Source organism: Cynocephalus volans, chromosome 15 (genome assembly GCF_027409185.1).
Source record: "Cynocephalus volans isolate mCynVol1 chromosome 15, mCynVol1.pri, whole genome shotgun sequence".
NCBI classification, from domain to species: domain Eukaryota; kingdom Metazoa; phylum Chordata; class Mammalia; order Dermoptera; family Cynocephalidae; genus Cynocephalus; species Cynocephalus volans.
In genome coordinates, this window is record NC_084474.1 from 19,154,830 (window position 1) to 19,179,010 (window position 24,181).

Genomic DNA, 24,181 nt, shown 5'->3' on the forward strand with positions numbered 1-24,181 from the left:
GAAGAGGCAGGTGAGAAGCCAGAGGGTTTTATTGTCTTTGTTCTGGTTTTCTTTTAGTTTCTCTTCTTCATCTCCTTCCTCTTTTATTGAAAGTGAGGATGCTGGGGTATTTCAGAGCCAATAGCAATGAGCCAGTGAAGAGAAGAACTTGAAGATGTAGGACAGGGATTAATGGGTCACACTAAGTCGATGAGGTGGGTCAGGGCCCAGAGTCTGAGTGGAGGGGGTTCTGCCTTTCAAGAGAAGGCTCCTTTCACAGTAATCAGACACTTGTACACGTGGTGGCCTGAAGCTGGGGGCTCCCGTGGGTCTGTTGGCTTCTATTTTCCCAGTGAAGCAGGGCAAGTCCTAAGAGTGAGATAAGAGTAGTGAGATAATAGTGCGTAGGGGGGTTTCAGGTAAGGTGGCACAGAGGTGTGCGGGTGAAATTTGCGGAGAATGAGGGAGGCCTTGAAGTTGCTTTGAGGGAAACACAGAAGGTGGAATACAGTTTTAAGGGCGGGTGGGATTGGTAATAATGGGTTTACAGTGACCTCCACATTCCTGGGTAGTTTGACCTGCATTTCTCAGCTGCTCTGCAGCTGGCATGGAGGAGTGACATTGTTGGGGTCATCCAGGGCTGGAATTTGATCAAAAGGCTGAAGTGCTCGATCATGCAATCTCAGTTTTTAGGAAAGGAAGTGAAGCGAGGACAGGCCTCGTGTGTGGGGAAACATGGGTTGAGTAAGGAGGCAGACACATCATCCGTTACTGACCAACATGAAAATGTGTAGGAGTCTATCACCCTGAGCTCTGCCATTTGACATATCAGAAAGAGGGTACATGGAGGAACAGTGCCTGCAAGGGGCCAGAGGGAATGGGAATAAAACACAGGCAGGGACACAGCTTTGAAAAGAGCCACTCAATGGAACAAGTAGCACATTTGCTTTTGGCTTTGTTTTGATTCTCATGCCCTAGCTCAGAGGTGAGCCAAACATAAAGGTCCAGTACATATTCCTTGAATAGGGAATGAATGAAAGAATGAACAACAAGCGGGAGACAATGTTCATAGAAATATATTCATAAGAACTCACCTAACTTGGGTATTTATACCCCTGTTTACTCTATGATGTTTGACTAAACTCATAGTTCAGGCTACTGACCTGGATATATTACTGTGAAATCCGACTTTTATGTTATTTGGAAAATAACCTTTGATTGGAACCAAAGTAAAACAATGATCCAAACTGAATCACAGTAATCCTTCATGTAGTTTAAGTGGTAGATTTAAAAAAAGTTTTTGAAGTTGAATCATGAAATTCAGTTGAGAAGGTCACTGTGGCAGGAAGGCAACACTGAATTCCTGCCACAAATGGAAGACAGAATGGGAGGGGATCACTGGTCCCACTGCAGATGCGGCACATTGCTGGAGACTCACCACGGTGGAGGCACATTCTCGCTGTCTATTACATGGCCCTGATTCACATGCTTCTCAGCTCTTAATACTTGCCCAAACTTCCCACCTGCTTACATGTTCATTGTGTGTGTCACCCCCCACTGGCTCTGTAGTCAGGGGCTTGTTTTATGGTGCAGTCCTGTGGCCCAGCACCTGGACTAATCCCAGCTTGATAAATATTTGTTGATTGGATAAGGCACACTTCTGACTCTTGGGGTGTTTCCTACCTGTGTGGAGCTATTGACTTGACCGCTGGGTCTTGAAATACTCTCTCAAATGAGTGGATGTGACAGACAGGTCATTAATTTCTGTCTCTTCAGGTGAATCCCTTGAAGGCAAGGATTTTTTCTTCTCCTTTTTCATTTGGTATACAGTGCATGCTCCACTTTGAAAGAACATACTGTGCAACATGAACACGGACAAAATGAGAAATGGAAAAGCAGAATCACCTCAATATCCCAACTTTGAATTTCTGAAATGTTTTTTGCCACCCCCCCCTGCAAATATTTCCCAGATATGAAGACAGATTTTCCTGATCAGAGAGCTACTCTCTAGTGATAAATTAGGTATTTTATGGACTCTTTAAGTTACTGAATAATCTAGTGAACAGAATCAGGGATTTTGTTTGGATGGGCCAAACCTGTCGAATCAAATCCTTGCAACTCTTAAGGTAGAGAGAAGTCCGTTTCCTTTTAGGGAGACCTAGAGGTGGAAAGTGCACAACTGTGCCCTAGTTGCTTAGACAGGCAGAATTAGCTCTAGGGCAAAGCTTCACAAATTCTGGTGTGTATACAAAGTGCCTGGATCTTGTTAAAATGCAGATTCTGATTCAGTAGGTCTAGGGTGTGACTCTGCATTTCTAATCAGCTCCCAGGCAATGCCCAGGCTGCTGGCCTAGGACCACACTTGGACGGGCAAAGCCCTGAAGTTTGGTCTTTTCCCACTTGCCAGACTGGATTACAGATGTTTCCTGGACTTGTTCTGAGGATCCTTGAAAACTGAACCATTCAGCTATTGAGAATTTACAAAAATATTTAGATATTTTTAAAAATAGATTTAAAATAGATACGAATGGGTAGATTATTATTCCTATGTTATAGGTAAAGTGGATGAGGCACAGAGTGGTTAAATGACTTAACCCCAGGTCACCGAGCTAGCATGTGGCAAACTATTTAAAATTCAGTTCTTTTTATTCCAAGTAATATGTTGTCTCCCATGTCACATGTGTTCTCACACCATTAGTGTATTCCTTCCTTGCTTGCTTCTTTCATTTACTCTGCAGTGCTTTATAAGGAGCCTTCTTCGGACACGTGCTCTTGCTGAGACTACTGCAGCTGTCTTGGAAGGCTGCTCCCATCCCCGCTGGCCCCGTGCTGCCCTGGCTCTAAGATAGTTGAAAAGCAACTTCTCCCGTCGCACTTTCCATGCCGTGTACTCTTCCCCGAGCCCCATTCTGAGTGGGGAAGATACAGATATTCAGGAAGAAAACTGATGTTCAGGCTATGAAAGATAGTTCTTATGAACACTAGCCATCCTTTTCAAACTCATCGTGCAGATAGGATGAGTCATCAACCTTTTTCGCAGCTGTTGGCAGCTAATGGCATTTCTCTACCTGCTTCAGAACATCCTATTCTAGCTCTACCAAAGTAGCTTCACTGAGGGTATGCGCCACACATTTCAGAGGGAGTGTAATGACTGGGCTGCTCTGAAACTGACTGGCAGCTCTTTGTGACAGTCTAATTCTAATGAAAGGTGAGGCTGTTCAAAGCAGATTGTGTAAGCACCTGCAGTCATTTTCTGTGTTGCTATTTTAAGTCATGATTGGTAGTAGAAAAAAACTTTCCCCAAATATCTGCATATTAGAAATTCATGAATTTAACACTTCTGACCATCCCAGAACACCTGAATTCACATTAAAATACATGTGGCAGGGCATTCCACTCCTCAAAGCTCGATAAACCTACACACACTGAATAGTGAATGATTGCAGGGAGAGTTGACTGGTTGGGTGTAGACTGGGCCACTAAGTCTTCTAAAGATCTCACTCTGATACCTGGTTCCTGTGAAGGATTTGAGCACAACACACACTAGTTATGACCTTGAATACTCTCACACTTCAGGTACTAGGGTGACTCTGTTTAAAGGAATTATTTGGTAAACTGCTCAATAAAATTAAGAATGATTTTTTAATATAGGCAAACTACTGCTCCATATCTGTATTCTCAGCTGGTAGTCTTTTCTTTGGTTTTCAAGTGGGCCATGTCTGCTATTAGATAAAGCAGGTATCAGTTGTTCATGCTCAGAAAGGTCATACTTAGGGAAGTGTTAGTAACATGATAAACACTTCCAATTTAAATAATTTCTCTTTCAAAGAGCTCCAAGCCCTTTATTATATCCTTTATCTTTCATAGCCCTGTAGGGAATATGGCAATCATTTATTCTCATTTTACAGATGAAAACTGAGGTGGGTGAGTTAATATGGCAGAAATGCATATTTTCATGAGGAGCAATAACTCCTATGCAAGTAAATTAAGCAGAATGTCCAATTTCAGCTGCCAGTTGCCACTATGACCTTCCTTGGCTCCCTTTGTCCATTCCTTTCTTCCCATTTCCAGTTTCCTGAACTCATGTGTCTTCAGGCAGCTGAGCTCTGCTCTATTACATCTAATCTGTTCCCTTTCTCCACTCTAATCAACTTTCAGTGTTGACTGATTGCAGTTCTGTATACAGGGGTTCCCAAATATTTAGATGAATCCTGCATATTTAGAAGAAAGGACCTTGAAGTATTATTTAATACCCTACTGATAATTAAAGATGAAAATATAATTTCCCAACTTAAAATTCTTAGAACTCCTTTTTTTCTCAATGAAGGTCTGTTATTTTCTGATGTCATTTACTGTGCCTAAAATGAATTTTTATAAATAATAGATAATATTGTTAATAATATTATTATTAATAATAGATAATATAATAGATGATTATCTTAAATATTGGATTCATTAATACCAATGGGAGAAATGCTTGTATGAGAACTTGAATATTAGCATTTGCTGATGTAAATAAACCTGCCTACACAGGTTTATGTCTTTTGGTTTCTTACCAAGTCACAGGTACTTCTCATACAGTATGGCATAATGTTTAGGAATGTGGATTTTAGAGTCAGATCTGTGTTCCCATTCTAGTTTCACAACTAAGTGTGGAATCTTGAGCAAATTAATTAACTTCTCTGAGGCTCAGTTTTCTGATCTGTGAAATGGAATTAACAATATCCACCTCAGAAGATTATTGTGAGAAGTAAACAAAGATAATGTGGGCTAAATACTTAGTGCAGAACCTGGCATGCAGTAAGTGCTCAATAAATGGTTGTGGTTGATGATGATGATGAACAGCTGCAGAGATAGGAAACTCTCCTGTCATGATAATTCTAAAAATATCCAAATAAAGTGTGTATTGAAATCTTCTTTTCCAAAACAGTCTCAAGCTGTTTTCAGATGCAGCAAACAAGAGTTACTGAACGCTGACTACAATTTTTGTGCACATCTGGAATACCCTTGGTGACTACAGATCAGATTTAACAGAGGTTGGTGGGAACTACTCAGACAGCAGGAAATTCTGACCTGAGGACAGGCCGTTTGTAGCAATACACTACTTTAAATAAACTAGAACATTTTAATAATGACACAGGAAAATAGATATTAAGTAGCCCCTGGCAGCTTTGAATTCAACATTTGGAGATGTATAAAAGTATAAAATATTTTTAACAGGTAAATTTTTTTGACTCATTATACGCAAATGTATTGGGTACATGCTAACTTCATGAAAGGCTTTACATGTCTGGCCAACTTCTGTCATTTTTATTATTTCTATGCTTTTCCAGAAGGAAGTTAAAAAAAGATGTTGAGGTAAAGAGGTACTTAGGCTATCTGAGCAAATTAGCTTAAAATCCAAATTGTAGAATTTTGAAAAATGAAGTCTAATCATTTTCAAGAACAAGTGATGATTGTAACCCAGTCTGGTAGTGTTCTTAAAAATCTGGGGCTGAAATGTCATCACTTTACATGGGGTCAGAGAAGCTCAGTGAGCAGCTCCATCGTCACACAGAGGATTAGTGACATGCATGACAAAAAAAGCACCTACTCCTTAGCCTAGTACTTTCCCTTAGTTTATTCACCTTCCAGAAGGCCCTTATGATGAACAGCAGCAAACATCCATAGTCATCACATAAAGTTAATGTTAATTTTGCTATAACATGTGCAAAAAGAACTTTACTTTTCTTCAAGTAGTTTAAATTTCTTCCTAAAGCTTATTTTTTATCAAGAAATTCATAATTTATAAAGAAATTCATAATTTATTAAGCTCGAAGGGGAAGTATCATCATATTGCACTACATGTTGCAGTAGCAATTTGCATTGGGTGTTGTAACCTTGCAGAAGAGAGAAACCAATATTAAGGGGCTGAGAAAGCTACCTGTTCTTCAGCAATCCTAAAAAACTGGGCAGAGTTAGCCTGACCAAAAAAGTGAGAGAAAAAATATTTGGTTGAAATAAATCTCATCAGAAAATACATTGCGAAATGGAAAAAGCACAGACAACTGCCAATTCCTAAAATTTTATTCATGTTTTTTATTTAGAGATAAATTTAAAGGTAAATTTTTACCTTTATCTAAATGGTAACAAATGGAGTCTAACCTAATGAAGTTTCTTTCTAGTTTGAATTTAAGCAACAGCGATACTCAGACCGTGGCTCTCATGTCATGTGGGGCTTTGCATTCATCAGTTTGAAGACTAAAGAGTTAATACGTGGAAAGGGCTTAGAAAGGTGAATGCTAGTGATGACAAACCAGGTTGCTGTCACTGAGGCTCTCTACATTGATGTCTTAGTCTGTTTAGTGTTGCTCTAACAGAATGTCTGAGACTGGGTATTTAAAAAGAAAAGAGGTTTATTTGGTTCACAATTCTGGTGACTGGGAAGTCCAAGACTGGGCAGGTTCCTCTGGTGAGGGCCTCAGCCTACTTCCACTCATGGCAGAAAGTGGAAGGGAAGGTAAATTTGTTGTGTGCATTACCCTTACAGCCCATCTCCAGTCAGCCTGGCCCATCTCAAGCCTCAGGAGCCACCTGTGGTTAGGGCTCTGCACTAGGTCTGCTCTTGTACTACTTACTTGTGAGGCCAGTTTCATGAAAGCAACCTGATTCCATCCTTTCTGAAGGTGCACATGTTTTCTTTTGGGTCTTTCTTCCTTGTTGGAAGATGAGTAGACAGTGCCCAAGCCCATCGTATTTGAGTAGAAATACATTATACATTTAAATTTAAATTATAGTACGTATAGGCAAGTGCTGTGAGTTGAATGTTTGGCTCACTAAAAATAGTTCACTCCAGAAGTACAGTTGGCCTTCTGAAACTACTACATTCAGGTACTCAACCAATCATGGATCAAAATTATTTTTTATAAAATGCGTCCATACTGAATGTGTGCAGACTTCTTTTTTTCTTATCATTATTACCAAGCCATACAGTATAACAATTTTTCACATAGCATTTACATTGTACTAGGTATTATAAGTAATCTAGAGATGATTTACAATATACAGGGAGGATGTGCATAGATTATATGCAAAAACTACACTATTTTATGTCAGGAACTTGAGCATCCATGGATTTTGGTATTTGTGGGGGGGTCCTGGAACCAATCCCCAACAATTATCAAGGGACGACTGTAATAGAATATTTATTTTTCTTGGATTGGTTTCCTCATATTTCCAGATCAGTAAATTGTGGCAACTTGTATAGTAAAAGTAAAGAAAGATTTATTTTTTATTTGTTCATTTTGGTAGGGAAAAGATTTGCCTTTTACGTGAGAAATACTTAGGCTTCTCTTATTTAAAAAATTGATTTGTCTGGCTGAGTAAATATTAATTGTTCCCAGTGAGCACACTCACGTTGCTTGCTAGGATGATTCTGATTGTGAAGAGTTTGGTAGCTGAACAGAAGAATATATATCTTACAAATATTCCTTAAGACTCCTTATCAAGGACGTTATTAAAGGCATTATAGTAGAAAGAAAGCTCATATTGCTTTTCACAACTGCAAGTACTTTGCTTTGAAAGCTACATAAATGCTAAGCAAATGGAAATTTCTGTTACTTTGAAAAATTACAAGATATAAAACAAGGTAATAAGGTTAGTTTTTACGTGGAATACTTTGATCACTTATTTTGAATTTTTAAAATATTAGTCATTATCCATTTTTAAATGTTAGTCTTTCATTTAGTATCAGCTTACATATCTGTACACACCATTCTCTCTTATAAGTTTAATAATGGGGCTATGGGAACTTTGAGTTCAATTCTTGCTCTGTGGCTTAATTTATCAATGAAATATGTATTCCTGGACCTTAATTTTCTTATCTATAAATGGGGAAAAATAATAAGAGTTAAAAAGAATGAGCATGTATACCCAGCTGACCCTGGGCTAAACATATTACGTGCCTTAGGTTTTCCAATCCTCACTACTCCAGTCCCCATGATGTAGGCACAATCATATCTCCATTTAGCATACGAGGAGGTAGAATCCACCCAGGATCACAAAGTGAGTGGGGGAGGTATCATTCAAGCCCAGGCCAGAGCTCTTCTGGGCAATTTCCTTGATACCTGAAGTTATTAGGAGAAAAAAGGCTGAGTAGAATTACTTTGAATTCTTTAAAGATACCTTTCTTAAAAATATTCTCTGTCTCTGTTTAGAAGTCCTTATATTGGCTATTAGACAATTCTGTGCTACTGCACAAAACTAAGTTCATCATTGTCTTTCAAAAATAAAACCAGTACGATGGAATACTTCCCGATGAAGGGATGAGGTTGCTTTCTGGAAAATGAATGGTAGGACCTGATTTAAATGAGGGTTTGACTGAATCACCAGGGCTTTCTGACTCTCGGTGAATGCCTGGGTTGAAAAGCAGAGTTCCTGTGCCTTTATTGGGTCCACATAACTCAAGCAGGTAATGGCAGCTCATTAGTAACAAGAATGCATGGGAGTTGTTTGCTGCTGAGATAATGCAGCTGAAGAAAGTTTTGCACATAAATCTGCCTGGGAGCAGAACCCTCAGTCTGATTGTAGATCTATGCAGAATGGACTGGCTCATGGCCAACATTTTTCATTTTCATCTTTTTCTCGCTGGAATTTAATTGCCATTGGAATCAGTAAAAATTAAACTGTAGATTCCTTGATGACATGAAGTGGAATAAGTTCTAAATCTGGGGGAAGGAAGTGGAAAGATAGAAAGTGAGAAAGGGAAGTAAGGGAGAGTGGATCAAAGCTAGAGCTGAGAAAATGAGAGAAGAAGAGAAAAAGAAGGTGGGGGGAGAGAGAGAGAGAGGGGGAGAGAGAGAGAGAGAGAGAGAGAGAGAGAGAGAGAGAGGGAATAATAGCAGCCAACCAAAATGTGGCTGTCAAGACTAGAACAAAGACTTTGTAGGGTTGCCTCCTACACTACTGAGATAATGATGGCTGAAATAACTCAATCACTCCCTGCCTGCCCTTGGGGTTAAGCTGGCTTTCAGTGTTAGAAAGGGAACCCGAGATAAAGGTTTATTTTAGCAGAAGTGTTAAGCTTCTTGTGAGAAGGCAAAGTCGCAATGGAGAGATTACCACCAGGAGTGATCTTGACAACAAAGCCTCAAGCAAATGGCTCCTCCATGGTTAATGCACTAAATGTACAATTCCTGAGCACTCTATTTAGAAGTAGTGGAGACATTTTTATCAGTGAGCAGTTGATCAGTGTTCCCAAAGAGTGTTTTGACTCAGCTAAATGAACTGAGGGTAAGATTTAAGTGTGTTTCTCTTGGTTTCATTTCATATATTAGATTTTTTAAAAAGCAGTATTTGCTTTCTATTTTTGTCCAATCAATTTTAAATACTTCACAATATAGTGCATTACTTTCACCACATGTTCGTTGTATGACAAGGTAAATAGAATTATATCATGTTGAAAATAAAGAGGCTATGGCCATCTTCTCAATCAGGGAAAATGCAGACCAGAAAAAAAAAATGTTGTTTGAATCCTCATGCTCAGTATCTCAGAATCGTTCTATTGTTACCATTGAACCAAGACATATTGGGTGAGATAGCCTGAATTTTGGGTCTCTGCTGCCAATACATCTATTGAAAAAAAAAATCACATAGATCTCAATTGGACTACATGTGGAGGGGAGAATGAAAGTCAGTCACCTGAACAAGGACTGTAAATGATGTCACTGTGTGAAAGACAGATTTTTTCCTTCCTTCATTTCCTTCTGTAGCTAACACCTTTCCTGCCCCAAATTGCTTCCCCTCTGGTTGGGTAATGAGGTGCCTATTCAGTGATTTCACATCTGTTTGTGGGTCTAAGGCTGGGCAACTGAAGCAGTGTTTCCCCAAAAAAGAGGTTTCTGGACATTTGCTCACAGTTCTTGGCATATAGCAGGAGATGCTGACAAGCAATTCTTAGCATGAGTCAGTGTGAATAAATAATTGTTTAAAAACCCAAAATTTGCAAATTTGTTAATTTCCCCTTCCCTCAAAGTGTCTCCCAAAATAGGGTGAGGGAAAGTTAGGGAAAAAATCCAACACTTATTAAGATCACAGATAATAATTTGGATGGATAACAAATTTCAAGGTCTAAAAGAATGGAGATAGGTTGGAAATATGAGTCAATTTCAAAAAGACAAAATTTAATACTCCACCATGCACCTTCAAGGTGGTAGAGAAATGGGTTAACAGCAGTATAATTCAATTCTAGATGAACCCAACAGATGCGTACCAAAAAAAAAAAAAAAAAAAAAGCAATCATTTTACTCTATTCTGAGATCACATCAGGAGTATCGTGGGCAACCTACTCCGTTGATGAAGAGATACAGGAGAGTGCTGAGGTGATAAATTTTAGAAATCTTGTCCCAAGAGGATTCTGATTAGGCTTGGTGGGGGTGTGGGAGGACTGGAGGGCTCGCACCAAATACTTAAAAGGCTGTTATGTGGATGGATTGCACATACTCTAGGGGTTCCAGGAGGCAGAAGCAGAAACTGTATATAGTAGTTTTGAAAGGGAAGAACTCTCTAGCAGAGTTGCCCCTTTAGGGGCATGGAGGAGTGGGTTTCTTAAATTGGATATGTTCAGGAAGAGGCTGAATGTTTCCTTACTAAAGGTTTCCTACCAGGTTGATCTAGATGAGTTGCTAAGGTTCGTCTAACTCTATGGATGTGGTTCACATGAAATGTTGTAAAATAAAGTCAATGCGCATGACAGAAGAGAAGTGCAGTTTAAGGCTCTAAAAGTAGATAGAATGCTCCATTTTCACGAGGGCCGGTAGGGCAAAGCAGGTGGGTAGCTGTCCAGGGTGCTGAAGGGAAGTGGCCTGCGTGTGTAGCTGTGCTCCTCTGATTTTCTTCATGTTTGCTGTTTATTTTAATGCCTTTGGATTTTCAGCTTTGCTGTTCCTTATATAAATCTACACCCTCCCTTCCTCACATACACACAGGGCCCTTAACTAAAACAAAGAGAGAAATGCATAGGAAACGTGCCAAAAAGCAGAGGCTAAACTACTACCCGGGGCTTCCTCTGCTCCATCCCAGCAGTAAATAAATCCATTTCACTTTCAGAGGTTTGGCTTGGTTTCCAAAATTGGACTGTTTAAATGCATTTATATTTACAGTAGAAAACAATTGTTCTGAGGCAATTGTACTGATTTGCTTCTTGATTTCCTGATTTTATGCTTCCTGCAGTACATATGAGAGAACTTCAAAAAGTTTGTGGAGAATAGAATTGAAAGATAGTATGAATCTTTCCATGAACTTTTTGAATGAACTTTTTGAATTACCTTCCTACATATCCTGAAAGGAGGTAAGAATCTTATGCAGAAAGTTATTTTTATGGGGAGGTGGAAGGAACACTAAATGTTTCAGCTAAACAGCTCTGCATCCTCGGGTATCCCCAGGAGCAGTTTGGTGGTAACAAACCTGTCCTGTTCTCTACTCTGTGCTGCCTTTCCTATGCTATTTAACTTTTTGGTTCCTTACGTTTTTTTGTTTGCTTGTTTGTTTTCCCATCTATAAAATAGAGGCAACAACAGCACTATCTCTTACAGTTGTGAAAATGAAGTAAGTTAATACGTGTAAAGAACCTCTTAGAACAACACCAGATATTTACATAACAAATATTGGTGTTGTTATAGATTGTGTAGGGGATCCTCAAGACACTCCCTATAGTTGATAATTTCCTAGAGGGACTCACAGGACATAGAAAAGTTGTTACATTCACAATTATGGCTTATTATGGCAAAAGAATGCTTATTAAAATCAGCAAAGGTAGGGCTGGCCCGTGGCTCACTTGGGAGAGTGTGGTGCTGATAATGCTAAGGCTGTGGGTTCGGATCCCTATATAGGGATGGCCGGTGAGCTCACTTAGAGAGCATGGGGCTGATAACACTAAGTCAAGGGTTAAGATCCCCTTACTGGTCATATTTAAAAAAAAATCAGCAATGGTAAAAAGGTGCATAGGGTGGAGTCCAGGTGAGAGCAGGCCCAAGCCTCCAGTTGTCCTCCTTGTAAAGTCACATGGACAGAGCTTCATTCTCTCAGCAATGATATGTGACAACAGATGCAAAGTGTCATCAGTCAGGGAAGTTCACCTGTACCTTGGTGTCCAGGGTTTTTTATGGTGGGGGAGGGTCAGTCACACAGGCATGCAGTGCCTGTGTGACTGACCTTAGCTACCCAGTCTTCAGCCTCCCTCACACTCCCTGCCCCGAGAGGCCAAACTCATACAGTGTGTATCCCAGGCATACAATAATAGGCATTCACCATATGTCACACTGTTAGCACAAACTATCTGGCATGACCCAAAGCCTCAGATATACGAAGACATTCTTATCAGGCAGGATATTCCATGGGCTTAGAGGAGCCAGTCAAAGGCCAGTCCTGAAAACTTTTGGAATGTGCAGGGTTTGGACAACCCAGGTCTACTAAGTTAGCCATTGACTGCAAATTTATGTAAATTTTGCTTATTTGAACAATCTAATTTAACCATTTTGTTAATGTTTTGAATAATTTGTTTTTAGTATGTGAACATTTATTAAATAGCTACTGCATGCACAACTCTTATAACCTTTTTCTCTGTGAGCTGGAAAACAATTTCAGTTTTAATCCATAGTATAAACTTAGGAAAGAAAATGTTATTACTCCAATATATAAAGACATATCAGAAATGAAAGATCACTATTACGGCAATAATGATGATAATATAGTGCTCCATAAGTTCCTTTTTTTTTTTTTTTTTTAGTTTTTATTGAATCAGAATTGATTATACAAATTTTGGGGTTTCAACATTGAGATATGTTGATCAAATCAATATTACTAGAATATATACTGTTACAAATCATAATTATTATTTATGCCCCTTGTCCTACCCCTCCCCATCCCCCTTTCCTTCCCCCCTCCCACCTCTAATCACCCTAGATTTCTTCTCATCCTCTGAAAGAAAAATGGTTACCCCGTTAATTTGCTGCCCAAATGATCTGTCCAATACTGAGAGGTGGGATCAGGTCCCCCAATACTATCATAGAGCAGATATGTCTTCCATCACTCTGAAATGGGCTCTGTGGAGAGAGACATCCTCCTCCTTTCTTTATCTCTGCTGGTGACTCTCCTTATGTTAACACACTACAGTGGCTGGCAGACCATCTGTGTGGTGGTTGTGGCATCTAGCCGCCTTTACAGCAGCCATGGTTATTGAGGAGGCTGTGGTGGGTCACCCACACGGAGGAGATGTTTTTGGCATGCTCCTTGGTGCTGGCAGTGTGCCTGGCTGTGGAGAGTGTCTGATCCCCAGCTCCATACCCCAGGTCCCTGAGTGGGTCCTGAGGTGCTGTCACAGTGAGCCTGGTTGTGGGAGGGGTGTCCGGTCCCTGGCTCCATACCCTGGGTCCCCAGGCAGGCTCCAAGGTGTTGGCACAGTGATCCTGGTTGTGGGATGGGGGGGGGTTCTGGTCCCCTTCTCCATGCCCCAGGTCCCCAGGTGGGCCCCGAGGTGCTGGCGCAGTGAGCCTGGTTGTGGGAAGGGGGTCCGGTCCCATTCTCCATAGCCCAGGTCCCAGTGCTCCCTAAGTTCTAACAACAATTCCATGCCAAATGTTTTATATATATTAGTTTTAGTCCATATCAACAACTGTGGGAGGTAGATGATACTTCTGTTTTATAGGTGAAAGAATAAAGGCAGAGAAACGTTCAAGAATTCCTCCCAGCTTCTGGTCAGTAAGGGGCAGATTCTAACTTTACCACCTGATTCCAAAGTTCATGGTCTTACCAACATGCATGATTATTTCTGATGACCCTACAAAACAAAGGGTTTAAAAAGTATGCTGACACATTAAAAACCCAACATAATTTATTTGACCTTATACATCTCAAGATCCATAGAATGTTTAGATCGTGGGGCAGAGCTGTGGCTAGAATACCTGTGTCCCTTCTACCAACAGAAGAGATTTCTGCAAAGAAGATACCAAGACTACAAGATACTTCTTTCCATAAAAATGTGGTGTAGAAAACATAAGAAAAACAGTGCTACAAAAGATATATAAAAAAAAGTGATACCAAAAAAACCATGTAGTTATTTCGAGTGTCTTGATTAAAAAGGAGAATGCAAAATCGAAATGCGCCCGAAGGTTCCAAAATTGTTGCCATCATGAATTGTTTGTAATCGTGTCTTTTTCTCCCTCCCCTCAAAAGGTCTCAGTCTGTGGTAGAAGCTGGAACCCTGAAACATGAGGAGAAGGGAGAGAGTGAGAACACTCAGCCACTCCTTGCTCTGGACTGAACACTGAGTCACCCCGATGCTCCCACACACCGGCCTTCAGTGGTGTCAGTCACCCAGGAAGCACATGAGCAACGAACTCACACAGACACATGCGTTCTGCTTGACAAGAGATCCTCCATTCCTGTTCCCCAGCAATGACTGTCACCAGCCACTGGTCTGAGCAGCCAAAGTTGAACAAAGACTTGAGAGAGACTTTTTTTTCCACTAAGGGGACTGGAGGATGAAGCAAGACATTTATGTAAAAAAGATTCTCCCTCCTCCCATATTATGGTATTAAATGAATTGAAAAAATGAAAAACTAAATTTTCTGAGGTTCACAAATTTCCTCTCCAGTTTTTGCAAATTAAGATTAAGTGCATTTCCAAGTAAATACATCAGAGTTAAACTGTGCAGACAGAATTGTCAAATTTAATGTAGTGCAAAGCCCCAAGACAATAGCATCTCCAGTAATTTCCATTCTTATTGAATTATTTTCTTTGACGTCATCACCAGCATCAAATTTTTCAGCCTAAGAGCATGTTCTCATAGGTCAGGCTATTTGCAGTTTGTTTATTATGATATCCTGCAAAAATAATTTTGTTGTCACATCTTTTGTCAGGGCACCAACTGACTATCATGAGCTAACTTTAAAAGAAGGCACACACAATTTGAAATATGATTTCATCTTAGCAATGTGAGTTCTCACAGGCAGCCTGAGAAGCTATTAGTGCAGCATGTGTCTGCAGAGAGGAGGCATCTTATTGAAAACACATGTCAGTGATTAATGAGTCCATTCAAGTTGTCTCACTTGGGTCACTACAGCAAAGAATACCGCTACCAAACCATTTAACCCACACCCTCCTAAAACCATCGTGGGTGTGGAGAAGGGGCCTCGCTGTTGCTGAGAGGGGAGATATTCAATCATGGAGGAAAATGCTTAAGGATGGCTAAATAGGCAAGTATTGAAAGAAGAAAACTAGGAATGCAGGATGAAATGCCAAAGATCATTTTATTTCTATATCCATTCTTCTTAGAAATGGAGTCCCCAACTACTCATTCAAAGGAAATCAAATATAAAATACACAGATATCATAGAGTATGATGTCCTCACTTGTGCCATGTTTCCCACAAGCAGTTGTATATTTTTAGGTATCTCTTACTTGCCCAATCGTCTACATGACATAGGCATTTATTAGTATGGCCAGTTGGTGCTCAATGTCAAATAAAAACTATTTTAGTTGATAATGGGCAGCAAAATATGATTTTATATTTTAAGCATTTGGGAATGTTAATATGTTAGCCAAACAACTCAAAGGAATTTAAAGGTGATTTAATTGGCTATAATCACCCCAATAGATACTATTACTTACCTTAACCATTTATTACATGTCTTTCCCAATGGAACTAATGTTTAAATTTTTTTTCTACTGGTAGAAAATAGTAACAAAAGTTACTTTTATATCCACTCTTGAAGAAATAAAATTGAAATAGAATTAAAAATATTTCTCAACCAACTGCATTACAGTATAAATAAAACCAATTCATTTTGCATAGACATCTCAAATCACAAAGTAATAACACTGAAATAACTGTACCAATGCAGTGACTGAAACACTTTTTTTATGTACCAAGACATAAGTAAGAGAAATGAAGAATTAAAGTGAATTAGAAAATCCATTGTATTGCTTGGGTTTATAAAACAGTTGTGGAATTCAAGCATTTAAAATGCTATTGGAGTCAATTATTGCCAACGCTTTGCAACAGTAATAATACTTCTGGTTTTTCAATTGGCAATATTTAGAATCCTAGTATAGTGACCCGATTTTAAATACCATGTTGTATTTACTAAGTTAAAAGCTAGTTTTTACTCTATTCCATAATTTCATTAAATGAATGTAAGATGATGGTTCAACAATGACAACTCATAGTTTGAATTTCTTTATGTGTATGCAATATACATATGAGAACCAAATTCGATAAATGACATGAATGTTACGACGTGAACACTGGATTGTATTACCCTTTGTCAGTCATCTCCTCTGTTCAATAAATACTGAAGGACATAAATACCTTTGTATTTTTCAAGAGTTTGCTTTCTCTTCTGGATTTTGATAATTTTTATATTTTTCCACCCATGCCTTTCTATCTGTTTTAGTGGGATTTTTGAACATGGCAACAGAAGGAACAGGACAAATATTTTGCAAACTCCTCTACTGGAGGCTAATGTCCTTAAGGTCAAACAAAAAGGGTCACTTTTTGTTTATTTTAAAGAACTATTCTTTAAATAAACCAAAAAAAAAAAAAAAAAAGACTCCTCATTTGTCCTTAGATGGAAAAGAAGGCTAGAAGGCACAAGTGTTTTTTCTCCATGTGAATGAAATTTGGTGACCTATGTGCTGTATCTGCAGCATTTTTGTTCATATTGGCTTAGACTTCAGTGCATGAATATCACTACATTCTTATAGCTAACACTTCTAGGTAGCTTTGATTTTAAAAATCCAAAGCCTAATGCATTAATACTTTAAATGAATGATGATCACCTTGGAAATGAGTACACGAGACCATTTTTCAACTACAATACCTATGTCATGGGTAATATTAAAACTAAATATGGACAACAATTGCTATTTTAAAGTGATGTTTAAATGGCAGAAGCTTTTTCCAGCCAGGGAAATGAAAGAGTCTTCCAAACTCTAGCAGGAAAGCAATCTTGACCTCCTACACCCAGGACAGAGATCCTAGCATTCTTGGTGACCTTCCATTCTGCCTTTCTTAATATTTTTACGAAAGTGTGATGGGAATCATCTCAAGGACCAAATGGCTGTCTTGTCACACACATGATCTACAATAAGCAGAGACACTCTGGATTCCCAGGCCCTGCCTCGTGGATGGCAAAGTGGCCAGGAGCCAGCTGTCCTAGCAGCCACCCCTCTACCTAATCCTGACAGAATTTTTACTTCCATAAATTTTCCTCCCCAAGTCCTAATACTTGGCATTAAAAAAATTTACATGTGACATTTTTATAACTTAATATAAAATGATTCCATTGCTCTTTTTCAGTGCAAAAAGTTCCTCTTAGAAAGAAATAATATTTTGATACGATCTCAACCCTTAGCACAGTGAAAGGAGAAATTAAGACACTGGACATCCATGAAAATAAAAAAGCAAATAGACTCAAGGGTAGGGATCAGTACAGTTCATAGACACTGGCATAACTACATCTTTTCTTTCATATTAGGAAAACAAAATTGCTTTTTTCATGAGTATCTTTTACCAAAAAGAATTAAAAGAGGGAAGTTTGAGTTCACCAGGAAAGTTACCATTGAACAGCTAGAAGTAAAGCATTTATACAGCTTGTCATCAAAATCAACAAAAAAGTAGTGATATGTGATAACAAAATAGTCTACTATTTTAGAAAAATATAACTGCATAGATTAATTACAAACTAAAGCAATACATTCACAGTTTCTACATAATTCTTCTTGTACATCAATTTAGACCTATTATATGTGGAAAAAATATCTTTGGCAGGCGATGTAGAAGCTATCAAATGTTCACCTTAAATACGGGCATAAGATCAGTGCTGTCATGGAATGAAACACAGCAGGGTGTTTTCTAAATGAACAGCAGCGAGGCAAGTATTCCCTTTAGTGTCTTCAACCCTAGGAGGAGGCTTAGAATTTCTCAGGCTGCAAGTCAAGGGAATTAAGAACCTTGGTGTTTGAACTTCTATTCCCTCACCCAAGGAAACAGAACCAGAAAGGCAGCCTCTCTCCAGAGTGTCCCAAGCCTTCATGAATTCCTGCTAAATTGCAGGAAGGCTGAGTCTCTGCTGGGGTGTCAGCTCTGGGTGCCACACATCCACGATGAATATCAGCCGGAAAGATGAGGCGTCCTGCCACACCTCGTGCTCAAAGGAGTCGTCAAAGATGAGCACCTTGCCTTCTTCCCATGTCCTAGAACAGAAAAACATGAATTCCTGAGTACAGCTCTGGATGGTTCACATGTCTGAGGACCAATCCTGCCCATGTGTAGGAAGCCCCTTTATGACAACCTTTGGGATAGAACCAGAGAACTGAAACACCAAGCCAGAATTTATTTTTCCCTTGCTGATTAAGAAAAAAATGTCAGGACTCTTATTATGAACATCAAATTTTATTGCTCAGCACTGTAGTTGTACAAAGGGCAGGAGACTAGTGATGAAGGCTGGCTTAGTCTGTTTTGTGCTGTTATAACTTAACTCCTGAGAATGGATAATTTGTAATAACAGAGATTCACTCATTACAGTTCTGGAGACTGGGAAGTCCAAGGAGAGTGGCCTGCATCTGGTGAGGGCCTTCTTGCTAGGTCATTCTACGGCAGAAGGCAAAAGACAAGAGAGCATGTGTGCCTGAGACGACAAGTGGTGGCCAAACTCACTTTTATAACTAACCTGCTCCCTCAATAACCACATTAATCCACTCTCTGGCTCTGCCCTCATGACCTAATTACCTGTTAAAGGTCCCACCTCTCAATACTTGCTTTGGGGATTAAATTTCCAACACTTGAACTCTGGGGGACACACTCAAACCACAGCAAGGGCATACTGATCTTATCACATGCCCTGCAATTATTCTGGAGTCAGCCCTAAGAGAGGCTTGTTTCATTAGTCAAGCATTCAAATGCATGCCCCGGCGGCTCATGACAGGATGACTTCTCAGTGAATGACTCCTCGGCTATCCTCCCTGGCCTTTCAGAGACTGGGTTAGACCTCAGTGGTAACTGGGTCTCTACACCTCTCAGGACACCTGGCACAGGGCCTGTGTATTTCCATACAATTTTCTCTTCAGCTCATTCTGTTTGGTTCAAGTCCTATTTTATGGAAGAAAGAAGTCTTTTCTTAAACCCAGTGACCACAAAGCAGATAACCAGATTAGGTATTTCCAAGCTAGTATTCTGGCTGAGGAAAACAGGCAGATTGCGAATGAATTTTGTTTATATTTTTAGCATTATCTACTATGCAAGTGGGTTATCCGTGGAACATTTTAAATCAATGCTGCAAAACCAGCACTATCTCATAAGAGATCTGTATAGGAACTAGAATCTAAATTTAGTTAGTCCAAACAAAGCAATCAAGAGAGAAATATGCAGGAGGTAGTTAGCCGATGCCTTTCAAATCTAAAGGAGACTTATGAGCTATGCCAATGCTCTCTCTTTTTAAAACAGATATTAACAGTCAATACATTAAATGCTAAGTTATGTTCTTAAAATGAAACTTTTACCAGGAGATTTTCTTTACATGCTAAAATTCCACTGTAGCATTCAAAACTTTATATCCTGGATTAGCAAATAATTATAATTACAGAATGGGAAATGCTAGCTTGATTTCAAGATACTATATTATCATGAGAACATTTTCCCTGGGTAAATGATTGGTGGTTTTTAATGTTCGTTATTAGATGATTAATCAATATAAATTGAGTAATATGACATATCTCAGGGCTTCTCTACCTCAGCACTGCTGACACCTGGGCTGGACCATTCTCTATTGTGGGGCTGGTCCCCTGCACTGTAAGATGTTTAGCAGCACCCCTGGCCTCCACTCACTAGATGGCAGCATCACACACACACCAGGTGTGACAACCAGAAATGTTGCCCAGTCATTGCTAAATGTCCCAGTGGTGGCTGGGGACAAAATCATCCCAGTGGAGAATAACTGACATATTGAATGAATCTGACAATAAAATTTCCAAGTTATTTAAAATAATTGATAAAGTAACTAATACTTAAAAGTTAAAAGTTCACTGAAATTTGGAATCCAACCTCTATTTCTGCTACCCCCTCCCCGCCTTGGGTGCGGTCTCACACATCTATCAATAAACAGTGTTGCCTGGCTCTCTGATACCATTCCTCTGAAGTCTAAAGAGTTCAGTTGGAGTTCCATCCAGGGGTAACAAAGGATGGAAGCATGAAAGCACTTCAAAAGCTCATAGAAAGATTTACATGATCTTTTTTTTGCTTTGTTTTTGTTTGCTTTTGGCAGCTGGCTGTCTGGGGGATCCAAACCCTTGACCCTAGTGTTATCAGCACCATATTCTCCCAAGTGAGCTAACTGGGCAGCCCTGTATTATCTTTTAATTCTATTTCTCCATGAACTTTTTGAAGAATTGCCATATACAGACTCAAGAGTGAATGACAGAATACGCATTCGTTATCATGCAAAACGAACTTGGAAAGGCAAAGCCAAGAAAATAAAAACAAACAAACAAAATAAACAAACCCTGACAAGAGAAAGAAGTGAAGTGATCCATAGCTTCTTCAGTCAGGTGGTCACTGTCTAGGTCTTAGTGTCGTCAGTGGGATTAAGCACCAGCAATGGGTGCCGCACACAGGGCTACAACATAGGCAGAAGATAAAGGGGAGCATGCTTGAAAGGAAAGGCGGTGCAACTGCTCACAGCAGCAAGGGTGGGTGTAACCCGAGTGACTGGTGGTGGATGAATGGATACACAAAATGTGGTGTACACGTGCAACAGAATATTACTCAGTCTTAAAAAGTAAGGAAGTTCTGACACATGCTATAATGTGAATGAACCCTGAGGACATTATGCCAAGTGAAATAAGCCAGTCACAAAAAGACAAACACTATATGACTCCACTCATGTGAGGGTTAGCACATGATTGGCACATAGTAGATATTCAATTTATGGTAGGGATCATAAAGCAAAGGAGAAAGGAAAACACAGAAAAAATAGGGAAAAGATAAAAGTGAGAAGTGAAATGTTGGGAAGCGGTATAATGTTACCAAAATTACCATGGCATCATTCCCTATGGAATTTGCCTTTATTTGAGAAAACTGCAAACTTCCAAGGGGGTAAGATATCAAAGATCCTTAGAGAATCTGTGAAATACTCTTTGTGCAGAAATGACAAGTGTTTCTCAGAGTTTTCTGGATGGCAGAGAATCTGAATATTACTTAAAATACTGAAAGTAATTTGTCACTAGATTCTGACAGGTGCAACAAAGCCAAAGATTTAGGAATGCTTTACAGGAGAAAAACCTTAAGCATTCCATTCATTAACTTATATTCTCTATGAATTGGGAAAAGTTATTAGCTCTGGGACACACTGGTCACTCATGGAACACCAGTGCCTATAAAAGTGGAACTTAAGGAATCTTGTGGCTTTTCAGATATATTAAGTCAAATATAGATTAGTGTGGCCATTAGTTAACCATCAACTTTTTAAACAAGAAATCTGGGAGGTATTCCAAATGGTTGTTAGGTGGCTTTTCCAAGGGCCATAAAACTCTCCCGGGAAGTGTGTCCTGTTAGATGTATATGAGAGTCCTTCAAAAAATTCATGAAAACAATGCAATTAAGATAATATGAATTCTTCCATGAACTTTCTAAAGACCTCTCGTATTTGCCCTTCCATTTTCTTTAGTACATTTTCCCAGAAAACAGCAAAGATACTCAATCACTTAATGTAGACTCCTGAATACTTAAAAAATGGGGTCTTTCCATCAGTTATCAGAGCTAGGATGATTACCCTAAACAGGGAAAGGGAAGGACAATAAAACCTCATGGAAGCCATGTCTGGGGTTAAACTAGAGCTATATCATCTGCCTGGGAAAGAATGAGTGTTTTACACAACAAAAAGAGACAGAGCACGCAGATGTCAAAGGTCCCTAGATCTCTTCTCAATGAAAACCGAAGACTCATTAGAATGCAAAGAGAGTGTTCAGCCTCGCTCTGTGAGCAAAGCTCCGCCATGGGTGATGAAGTCACACTCACATGGCTTGGAAAGAGCCCTCTGGAGAAACGAGCTTCAGAGTGGCCTTTGAAAGAGATTTTCCTCAAGGTGCTGCCACAGCCCTTCCCCGAGGGCTCAGAAAAGCAGGACTGGGCTGGGGCTTCCCAGCACTCCTGGACAGCGGCCTCAGCTTCCTGTCAGAATTCCTTACCATTAACCAAGAGTGCCTCTCCCTGATTCGCCAAAAAACATACAAGAATATCCTGTCACCAGATAAAGCAATATTACATAATCCCTCAATTTCTCAAATTATTGTAATTATAATGAATAATAATGATATAATGGCAGGAGTGCACATTTAATAACTATAATTTTGTCATAGAATTACCATCAATATTAATGAGGCTAAGATGCTTATATAATAATACTAGATGCTTATAGTCTTCCACCTGAAAACTATACAGACAATATCTCAGTGATCTTTGCTAAAATGTTCTGAGGTAGGCAAATGAGCTGGCTGTAATTTCCATGCAAAGAAATCACATGAAACAGGTCCAGCTCTCTGCAGTGACACTGTCATTCTGTGTGGAAGCAGGAAGTCACTAGACGTGTTTCATTGCAGCCCGGTGCTTTAGTTCAAAATCAGGGTCCTGGGGACATTCTTAGCATGTGTAGATGCCACGCTGAGGTGGCCCATGAGGCAGCTAAACAGGCTGAGTAGAGCCCAGGGAAGGGTCGGAGCGTTCAGGAAGAAGAAAGCTGCTCTACACAGCCCTTATCCTACTCTACTGGAGTGCTCAGTGCCGATCCACTGGAAAGCCTGGCACACGCTGCAGGGGAAATGGAAACTGCATGGCCCCCTCCTCTTCTCTCTCTCCTCCTATGCACACAGGAGCTCTGACGTCCTCCTCTCAGTCCTAGGTCCCCTGTCACACAGATGAGAATGCTGAAAAGGGAGGAAAAAGACAGGGAGGAAGGAGAGAAACTCAAAGGGTTATAGAGATGGGATGCCATCATCCGCTACCCCAATATGTCTAGTTGTAGAGTGGAGGAATGGGGGTGTGGGGAAGGAGAGATGTGAGTCGAGGTTGGGGGGCTATCAGCTGTACTCCTGCCCCCTCCCAGCCCTGGGCCAATCAAATCACAGTTCCCATCTGTACCATGCATTAACCAGCCCTGGCCTCACATGGCTTTGAGTTCCTGTTCCGCCCCTTTCCTAACTCCTTAAAGCCCCCACCCTCATCCCTGTCAGACTGCACACTCCAGGCTGCAAGAACCACCTCCACTGCTGCAGGGCTGCTTGGTCTCACTTCCTGGGACGTAAGGGACAGAAGTCTCCACTTCCGCAGCAATCAGATGAGAGGATAATAAAAGCTCAAATATACTGAGTGCATTTACCACACACTATTTTGTGAATAGTTCTGGGTACATTCATAAGGATTATTTTAACACTCAAAACCACACAAAGACATACTTTTATTCTTCCCATTTTGCAGATGAGGATCCTGAGGTTTAGTGAGGTATGCAAGTTGTTTAAAGTTACACTTGGTAAGAGGGAAAGTCTGTATTTGAACCCAAGTCATGTGACTTTAGCGCTCTTAATCTGCTTTTATATAGATACATGATGCTAAAATCTAAGGTAAAAGCTCAGGATTCATTTCCCGCATAGAATCATTATTATAAAAAGTCCCTGGCTGTTCTAGAGCCCTATTAGTAAAGATCATGAGTTAAAAAGCTTTTGAGGGCTGGACCAGGAACCTCCACATTATTTATTATTGCCATAGGAAAATGGATTCCAATTCTTAATGATCAGTTCAACAAACAAATGTTTGGAACACAATCCACTTTCCATGTGGGCACTGATACTCCCTGTGGAGGCTAGATACGTATGTGTGTGCATTCTACGTAGCTGTGTGTAGCAATAGCTATAAACACACCACCGTGTTAAAGAGAACAGGGGTTAGGACACTTTATTGATGTGTTTAAGTCACCAACTCGCTCAAATGAGAGAAGAAAGAGGACAAAATGCTACTATTTAGTAACAAATCAACCTTCAGGAAAACATCCCATATAGTTTAAAAAATGCTCTTTTGTTCTACAGTCCCATGTGGGCAAGCTTCAGCAGTGACCTGTGGATAAGGTCACATTACATAACAGATGGAGGATGGGTTAATTTTGTGGACCAGAAGACCTAC

The 24,181-nt window shown here is 39.9% G+C and overlaps 2 protein-coding genes across 9 annotated transcripts in view; one reads left to right on the forward strand and one right to left on the reverse strand.

The window, feature by feature from the left end:
* CLVS1 (clavesin 1) overlaps positions 1–14,275 on the forward strand; it is a 175,866-nt gene extending 161,591 nt beyond the window's left edge. The window contains exon 5 of the mRNA XM_063080090.1: positions 14,188–14,275. Coding sequence (XP_062936160.1) covers positions 14,188–14,275 — 88 coding nt within the window. The remainder of the gene's footprint in view (positions 1–14,187) is intronic.
* A 1,455-nt stretch (positions 14,276–15,730) lies between these two features.
* ASPH (aspartate beta-hydroxylase) overlaps positions 15,731–24,181 on the reverse strand; it is a 222,123-nt gene continuing 213,672 nt past the window's right edge. For 4 of the 8 annotated variants that reach the window (XM_063079431.1, XM_063079429.1, XM_063079426.1 and 1 more), the window contains one exon: positions 15,731–18,210. In XM_063079431.1, the coding sequence (XP_062935501.1) occupies positions 18,060–18,210 (151 nt within the window). In that variant the 3' untranslated portion in view covers positions 15,731–18,059. The remainder of the gene's footprint in view (positions 18,211–24,181) is intronic. The other 4 variants (XM_063079430.1, XM_063079428.1, XM_063079433.1 and 1 more) reach the window with 4 other exon arrangements.